This window comes from Aplysia californica, unplaced genomic scaffold (genome assembly GCF_000002075.1).
Source record: "Aplysia californica isolate F4 #8 unplaced genomic scaffold, AplCal3.0 scaffold01437, whole genome shotgun sequence".
Lineage (NCBI taxonomy): Eukaryota > Metazoa > Mollusca > Gastropoda > Aplysiida > Aplysiidae > Aplysia > Aplysia californica.
Window position 1 is genome coordinate 7,110 of NW_004798707.1, and position 9,450 is coordinate 16,559.

The 9,450-nt window shown below is 38.0% G+C and overlaps 1 protein-coding gene across 2 annotated transcripts; it reads left to right on the top strand.

The window, feature by feature from the left end:
* Positions 1-239: 239 nt before the first annotated feature.
* Positions 240-8,182, top strand: LOC101863077. Of its 2 annotated transcripts, none has more exons than XM_013090714.2 (2): positions 240-742; positions 4,657-8,182. In XM_013090714.2, exon 2 carries the CDS (start codon positions 5,896-5,898, stop codon positions 8,077-8,079), a length of 2,184 nt encoding a protein of 727 aa, XP_012946168.1. In that variant the 5' UTR covers positions 240-742; positions 4,657-5,895; the 3' UTR covers positions 8,080-8,182. The 2 variants fall into 2 exon arrangements, with proteins under 2 accessions (XP_012946168.1, XP_012946169.1); XM_013090715.2 differs by lacking the exon at positions 240-742 and having other exon boundaries at positions 4,389-4,803; positions 5,170-8,182.
* Positions 8,183-9,450: the final 1,268 nt, after the last annotated feature.

Here is a 9,450-nt window from a genome sequence, read left to right on the forward strand (position 1 = left end):
TTATCTATTCTTAACTTTTTTAAAAACCAAATTTTTATACTTTTTTTCTGTTTCCCCCTACAGACTCGAGTCTGGACTCGAGTCCTTACTCGAGTAATTTACTTGTGACTCGAGTCTGGACTCGCCGCATGTATTACTCGAGTACTCGAGTCTGGACTCGTTACTCGCACACCTCTAGCAGTCAGACAGCTGTATGTGGGGCAAGTTGGAAAACATAAAGGAATTTTTATACCTATGGGCGCTTACTGAGTCAGTCTCTGAAATCGGCGTTCTCTATGTTTTCGCCCATAGATATTTTCTAATCATCGATACCTCGGACCTGAAACATCGGATTTCTTTGCTGTTTCGACCATAAAAATCTGGAAAAGCTGCTCTACTTCCAGATGCAACCTTTTTCTCCATTCACCATGAGGAACCCTTACGAATGTTCGTGTAAAGTTTTGAAAGTGTGATTTATCTCGGATTTTTGACTTTTTTCGAAAAAAACGCTCCACATTCATATGCAGCACCCTTTTATCTACAAATGTGTTATGTTTAAAACGTAATAGAACACACCAGGATGGACTGAGACGATCAAGTTGAAGACTACATAAAGCCACTTTGGCTGGACGCAGCCGAGGCAAAATGGAAAATCCCGCTGTTCCACCAGCCGGAGCGAGTTTCGGTCAGGATTCGGGTGAAATACAAAACGAGACATCGCTAGCTGCTTCTGATTAAAACTGGACTCATATGATAAAAACATGTAAGTATTTATCATAAAGAAGTGTTTGTACTTGAATTAATGTGTTATTTTTTAAGAAAATAGATGCCGAGAAGGTTGAAGTGCTATTCCATCATGTAGTCTGACGGTGACGGTGAAACCAGAGTTTGTTTTCATCCTGACGTGATGGAATAATTTTTTTATGAAGTTGAATTGTTTTTTCTGTGTAATAATTGGTATCAAGGATTATATTTTTAACCACTCTGCAAAATGTCAATGTGCTTGGACATGAAGAATAAGCAAAACAGAAGCAAAATGACTTGGCCTCTGGTGTGGTATTTTTTAGCGATGATAACCTTATAATTAAGGGAGTGTATACAGACCCGGTAACCGGGAACAAAGTCACAAAGTAGGCCTATACCACAGAATTCTACACTTATTCTGTGGCCTATACAGACCCGGTAGGGGAACTCTTTTGTGATTTCGAAGAGTTTCAGCGCCCTCTTGGCTCAGGGTAGACCTAGGTTCTTCTAGATCTATGGTCTAGATCTAGATCTAGGCAGACATAAATCTTTGATCTAGTTTCGCGGCTAGCCTAGATCTAGATCTAAATGAAGATTGCGGATGTCTTTTCGATGAACGATCGTTTTTCCTCCGTTTTGGAGTTGGAGGAATCACGATTTGAAGTAAAGAACAATGTCATAATTTCAATCGAGCAGTCACCCTCTCTATTTCTCTGCCCCCCCCCCCTCTCTCTCTCTCTGTATCGCTCGCCTTCTCTTTTTCTTTGTTTGTCTCTGTATTTCTTTGTCCCCACCTATTTCCCACTCTATCTTTCTCTCGTTCCCTCCTGCCAACTGGGGCATGTCACATTTTGCTAGCACCTCTCTCTCTCTCTCTCTCTCTCTCTCTCTCTCTCTCTCTCTCTGTCTCTCTCTGTCTCTCTCTCTCTCACACACACACACACACACACACACACACACACACTCACGCACACACTCTCTAGATTTCTACCAGGTCCACAGAATTCTACACTAATAGAACGGGAACTGTACCACGTGACCTGTGAGGAATTGAAGACTGAAAACAATGGCGTCTTGAGGGCACGATTTATCGTTTTCGGAAGTAACCCTATAGTGCTTTTAAAGCAGGAGCGGCTTTTACAAACGAGTGAAAAGTGGAACATTTACTGTCCAGTTTGTAATTTTGATTTACAGAATTCACTGTGCAACTAGAGATTGGAATTAAGGTTTTACATTGTTGTGTTTTTGGGTGCAACAAGAGAAACAGCAGACATAGAGAGTTTATAAATATAAGATCTACAGAACTGTGAAAAAAATCGTAACACGGATGGGATTGTTCACAGCACCTCTAGCTTCCCACACACATTTTGCATACGCATATATGGCCTACGTAATTTTTTAGTAGCACAACTTGTTACAAGAAATTTGTTTTACACTGAACATATTTTTTCACTAGATCTAGATCTAATTAATGTTCTCAAAACATGCGTTCAATAATTAACTTTATGTCGCCAGCAGAAGTAGAAAAAAGGACGGACTTGCTTTTAAAAGATTTAGCTCCAGCTAAAAACCTTTTAAAAATCTGTAGAAACCATTGACTGGGTTTTTGTTGTTGAAATATTTGGCTAGTATTTATTAAAGAATTTTCTTTAAAGAAATTTCTAGAATAATATAGAACCTATAGATGTGTACAAATGTTTGAAAAAAATACTCATCGGTTAAGACGAATTGATATAGATCTAAGTCATTGTGTAAAAGTAGGAGAATCTAGATCTAGGTGTTCGATAGTTCAGTAGCCTAGATATTTGATAATAAGTTGCGCATCAAATTTTTGACCGCATGCTACAGTAGTAGTAGTAGAGATAGTGTATTATTTTCATCCGAAACATTAATTTCCGCATCCATACACCTTTTTGGGCCTTTATAAGCACATGTAGTCCAACTTTAATTATGTTACTTTCATAATTGTTTTTGAAAGCATTTTCAATTCCTTTCACTTTCACTTTCCACGCGTGGGCTCATATAATTATGATTATAATTTAAGATTCCAAATCTGACGAATGTATTATTAAATAGCGTATAATGCTGAGTTAGCCAATGCATTGCAATGCGCGCTATTATCAATTATTGAATTGTAACTAGACTTCAATTTGATCCGTAACAAGAGACCACTTATTTTTTTATACGTGTGTTTGTTTATTGTGTGCGGGGATTAAAAATTAAAGATTAAAGATTCCAGATCTGATGAATGTATTTATAAAATAGCGTAATAGTGCTGGGTTAGCCGATGCCTTGCGATACACGCTTTTATCAATTAATTGAATTGTAACAGGACTTCGATTTGATCCGTAACAAGACAACACTTATTTTTTCTTATACGTGTTCAAAAATATGTGTTTGTTTACTGTGTGCGGGGATTAAAAATTAAAGATTAAATATTCCAGATCTGACGAATGTATTTATAAAATAACGTAATAGTGCTGGGTTAGCCGATGCCTTGCGATACACGCTTTTATCAATTAATTGAATTGTAACAGGACTTCGATTTGATCCGTAACAAGACAACACTTATTTTTTCTTATACGTGTTCAAAAATATGTGTTTGTTTAGTGTGTGCGGGGATTAAAAATTAAAGATTAAATATTCCAGATCTGATGAATGTATTTATAAAATAGCGTAATAGTGCTGGGTTAGCCGATGCCTTGCGATACACGCTTTTATCAATTAATTGAATTGTAACAGGACTTCAATTTGATCCGTAACAAGACAACACTTATTTTTTCTTATACGTGTTCAAAAATATGTGTTTGTTTACTGTGTGCCGGGATTAAAAATTAAAGATTAAATATTCCAGATCTGACGAATGTATTTATAAAATAGCGTAATAGTGCTGGGTTAGCCGATGCCTTGCGATACACGCTTTTATCAATTAATTGAATTGTAACAGGACTTCAATTTGATCCGTAACAAGACAACACTTATTTTTTCTTATACGTGTTCAAAAATGTGTGTTTGTTTACTGTGTGCGGGCATTAAAAATTAAAGATTAAAGATTCCAGATCTGACGAATGTATTTATAAAATAGCGTAATAGTGCTGGGTTAGCCGATGCTTTGCGATACACGCTTTTATCAATTAATTGAATTGTAACAGGACTTCGATTTGATCCGTAACAAGACAACACTTATTTTTTCTTATACGTGTTAAAAAATGTGTGTTTGTTTACTGTGTGCCAGCATTAAAGATTCCAGGTCTGACGAATGCATTTATTAAATAGCATAGTCCTATAGGGCAGGGGTAGCCAACGCATTGCGATACGCACTTTTATCAATTAATCGAATTGAAACATGACTTCAATTTGATCCGTAACAAGAGACCACTTATTTTTTCTTATTCGTGTTAAAAAATATATGTGTTTGTTTACTGTGTGCGGGGATTACAGGGGGACAAGCCCATCCCCTCGACATGTGATCCAGGGAATGGGGATACATTTTTCTCAAAATGCACACAGCTCTGAAATCCTTGACCAGTGATCACTCGCCATGGAACTCTTTATGTTGTGACTGTAGACACAAGTTTCTTCATTATTACATCTAAATGAGCCTATCATTCATGCATTAGTATAGAATTCTGTGACCGGGTCTGGGCGCTGAAACTTCCCGAAATCACAAAAGAGTCCCCTACCGGGTCTGTATACATCGTGACTTTGTTCCCGGTTACCGGGTCTGTATACACTTCGTATAATTAAAGTGGACATGACGATTGGCTGTTTTCATAGGGTTTTCCTGTTGAGAGTAGAAACATAACAAACAACAATCTTAACCTGCTGTTCATTTATGTTTTAGAAGCACCCCTAGATCTCTGTATGTTAATATTGTTAAATCACCTACTCCTAAGCCTATCTTACAAAATATCTTGACATTTCAATCAACAGGTGATCAATATGCTGCAATGAAGAGCGAGCCGCTTTCTGATGAGTGGGAAAGGATGACGCCCTAATCTACCCTCTGTGTGTTTGACAAACCAAGTTCTGGCTCAGCTGTTCTTAATCAGAGAAGAAGGACAATCAACATGGGGCCATGTAAGTAGATCATTAACCCCCCCCCCCACCTTCTTTTTTAGTGGGTCGGGAGGAACTGCGTAATTTTCTGTGTGGTGCCTTCGGGCCGCGGTAGCTTCTACCCAATTCTGATGTGAACTTGTGTAGCCTACTAAATAATAAAATGCCTTCGGGCCACAGGAGCTTCTGCCCAATTCTGATGTGAACTTGTGTACCAAAAAATAAAATGCCTTCGGGCCGCGGGAGCTTCTGCCCAATTCTGATGTGAACTTGTGTGCAAAAAAGTAAAATGCTGCGGTCCAATTTTATATGAAGTAGGCCTACTAGTACTTAATATTATTATTATCACAGCAAACTCTAAAGAATAGAATATGGTTTCTTCCACAGGTTCTATCCTGGTTCTTGGAGTTATTTCCTGATCAGATTGTGACTGAAGGGCAACTGCAACACAAGATTGAAGCCACCTGGAAGAAGATGACAGTCATCAACCAGGAAGACATGGCAGGTTTTTTAACTATGGAGGAGGACTTCAACTCAATTCCAGCAGAGCTACAAAGTCTTGGACTCTCCATGCAATCTATTTAGGGAGATGAGTCCCAGTTCTTTCCCCCTTCTGGGTATTTCCCAACTAAGTCAGTCTTGCTGGCTTTGGAAAGTATTAGATGTCAAAAACGTTTGACGGACTCATTTGTTGTTAGATGGATTCAATGTTTCTTAAAACCATCTTCACTGTCTGTGACAAAGGCCAAAATAATAAATGCTGTTAAGAAGGCAAAAAGAGACCGAGCCAAATGTAGTGGTGAAGAATTGCAGTCAATTTTGCGTGAACCAGTCTTTGCCACAACAAATGTGCTTCCTCAGGTCCTAGAAGGAAATGTCTGTCCTAGAATTAAATGTGCTGAAGCAGAAATAAAACGTTTGAGAACTGATCTCGATTTAGAAAAAAAGCAAGGGCTAAAGAATCAAGACACTTTAGAAAAGAACAAGACTGAAAAAGAAATATTAGCTTTAGAAAGTAAACTTCTCAAAGAAGATAGAGACAGGTTGAGGGAAGAGAATAAAATTCTTACGAATGAGAGAGAACAGTTAAGAGAAAAAATTGCTCAAAGAAAAATGATACAATCAAAAGGTATTAAAGTATCTGATGTTCAGAACGGTTTGGCAGCATCCAGACAAATGGAGGAGGAGTTAAAACAAAGTCAAAAATTAATATGTTCTCTTAAAAAAGATCTTGAAGAAAAATGTAAATGTCTAGATGACATAAAAAAGTCTTTTAAAGAGTGTGAGGCTTTAGTACAAAAACTAAAAAAACAAATAAAATCAGAACAGAACATGAAGTCTTTTTATAAAAATATTAAAAGTCAACTTAGTGATGCTCTTGAAACTGCTGAGGCTATTCTTGAAGATGAGGGAAAGAAAGAGGGAGGTTATCATGTACCGGTACAGTTGAAAAATGAAGGGAATAAAAATAATACCTACTCCGATGCTGTCCGTGTGACATATATGGCCTTGCAAGGTGAAGCTTATGTTGCAGCATCAAAATGTTCAACAGTCGTAAAAATTATTGCTAAACATTTATTTGATACTGAATTGTCTCAAAAAGATCTCCCCTGCAAGCAGTCTGCTCTTAACATGTCTAATGAGGGCAATTTTCTATCCAGAAGTCAGGTTGTTGAAGAGATTAGAGCAAACGAACATTTTACTTTCGCCACAGATGAGACATCACGGCAAAAGAGAAGATATTTAGAGCGCCACATTGTTTTGTCAAACAGCGGTATGATGAGTCTTGGGTTTCAAGAGGTGGCATCAGAAACAGCTGATACTTTATTAGAAAAGTCTATTTGTTTAATCAATGAGCTGTGTGATGTTTATTGCTCACAAAATGAAACTGTTTTGCGTGACAGTCTGTTCAAAGAAATTTTGAGCAAGATGAAATGTCTAATGAGTGACAGAGCTTCTGTCATGAAACTCTTTGACAAGAAATTGGCTAATTATAAAAAAGAGGTTTTGGGGACAGATTGCAGTACTCACTTTCTGTTTTGTAATGCTCATTTTTTGTTAGGTGTCAGTCTTACTGCAGAGGAGGTCTTGAAAGAGATATCTAAAGAGTTTGCAAACAGCGATATCAAACTGGGTAGGGATGCTTCAGACAGATTTTCAAGACTTGCAAATTCCACTGAAACCCCAGCACTCAGAGTTGTTAGAGCTGCTGCTGATGTTTTTGGCCCGCGTGGGGATGAGAAGAATGGTTGTCGAAATGAGTGGCTAGTCTGTCTTGAATCCATCAAGATTAAGTCAAAATTTACCAGCTACAGAAACAACAGATTTAATAATGTCTTTGACAATTCATCTGCACTGCTATTCCACAGAGAGCATATCATTGATTTTTTGACAAAGTCAGTCTCTCATGAAAATTTGAAGCTTTTAAGTATTTTAGAAGACATTAAAGATGACAATATCATGGCTATGGTTTCTGCTTTGGATAAGTTCAACACCCTCTTCACATCCCCATACTGGTCACTATTGAACAGTAAAGTTTCATATGGGGAGTTTCCACCATATGTTAAACTCATGGAAGAGTTCCTCACCACAAAGCCTAGTACCAGTGTTTTCCCTGATTTTGTGTCTCCTGATTCACATCCTATTTCTAGTATTTGTCATGAGTCTAGGGAAACTTTTAAGAATGTTTACAACAGGTTACATTCAAACACTCTCGATGTGCTGAAACGTCAGGTCTCTGACTTTATTGGGGATGGTGTTTTCGCTGGGGAGTTGGATGAAGATGTCAAAAGTATTTTGATGACTGCACCATTATCAAACCTGACAGGAGAGAGGCTCTTTGGGGATTTAGATTATGACATATCCGAGAGAAGAAATGCATCCTTACATTTGCGTTCCTCATTCAACATGTGGAAACACAATGGCACAGGAAAATGGCTGTTGCATAAGAAAAAGCAGGAGGCAATTTATTTGTTAACCCTGGAAAGGAAGTATGGTCCAAAATTAAAGAAGCGCAGTAGAGACCAGGAGAGAGAAGTTAGGAGGGTCATCATGGAACGGCTACGTGAAAATGAAAGAAAAAAAGAGGCTAAAGAAGTTAAAGAGAGAGAGAAACACTTGTCTGTTGTCAATGCTGTCATTGGTCTTGGTGGGGTGTGTGTCACAAAAGATGATGTGGATAGGATGTTGCAAGAGGGGGGAAATAGAGTTGAAATGTTAAAATCTCAAATCAGATACAGGAAAATAGTAATGCAAGAGAAGCAGTTATCCCTTGTGGGTGGTTATGCTCAACTATAGATACAAAACCCTCATTATCAGTTTGGGGTATGATGAGGCAGTCCCACCCCCGAGAAAAAAATCCTGACATTGATTTATATTATATAATGTACCTCACATTTCTTTTTTTTTTGGTAAGTGTTTTTGCAGCGCTTGCAACTGCATAAGGTCATATGAGCGCGCAGGACACACCTAATATTTTCAGTTGGTAGGAAATTTTGAATTTTGCCCGGGTGGTGGCCGAAGCCTGCTCTTATCGATTTTAGACCACCAAGGGATCTTTAACGTGCGCAACTTGCACACAGGCCCTCCGAGATATTTCGCCTTTGTCCGAGAAGGCTAGGTGTACATCTTTCCTACCAGAAGATCAGGGGTGTGGCAGTAAGACTGCAGTTAGTTGAGTTAGTTAGGAGGAGCCAAGGAGTAGCAGAAAGAGTCAGGAGCCCAGAGGAGGGGGCAAAGGAGGTGAGGGGGTGGGGGCAGAAAGTGGAAACGAAATCAGACAACAGAACATTGCTAGAGAGCAGGAAAGGAGGTGAAAGGAGACAATTTTAGAGAAGAAAATTGTTCGCTCGCTACCCGGATTCGAACCCGGGACCTTTGAATGAGAGGCCAACACCTTAACCTCTAGACAACGAGAGCCCCCCCTCACATTTTTTGTTTTTTGTCAGCTATGATATGCTAAAATAAGGGCATATATTGCATTGTATTATTTGTATTTATAAAGATACAAATGTTATTGACTAGTTCAGACTAGATCTTTGATAGAATAGTTCAAGACAACTATTCCTGAGTCGTTTGATACTCATATTTTTTCATGAATATCGTCTTATATGTCCGCTTTGCTTAACCAAAAAAGCGTGTAGCCATTCCTTGATAGCAATGTTTTTAACTGCATTGCATAGGTCTTGAAATGCTGAAGATTTTGACGTAAGATTTGTTATTATAGCTTCATTAGATAAAAAGTTATGGTCTTTTGAATACTAAGAAAATGTCCGAAAACTGCAATTTTTCGTCAACTCGTGTTTTTTTTCATTTTCACCAATTTGAACGTGGATTATTATTAATTCTGTACTTCTGTCATGTCTGAAAAAAATTGTGCTTCATCTATGTGTTCAGGGGTGATGGTCCATAAAGGACGAACTCTGTATGATGCTTCATTCTTATACTGTGAAGCTCACAAAATGGGCTCGGGGCCAATATGTTACTTTTTTTGTGTGAAATGCCTTGATTTTTAACTTTTTTGTCAGGCTACAATTTCTTTATTTACATTTTTATAAGTATTTCTTTGAGTTTTTTAAAATGCCATTGTCCTAAGCTTGAGAGAAATATAAACATTTTGAGTTTAAGATAACGTTCTCTTATGTTATTCATGTTCAAAACTGGCAGAAT

Bases quoted from the DNA above. Each gene is read 5' to 3' on its own strand.
- LOC101863077 (XM_013090714.2), top strand. From the start codon at position 5,896: ATGATACAATCAAAAGGTATTAAAGTATCTGATGTTCAGAACGGTTTG.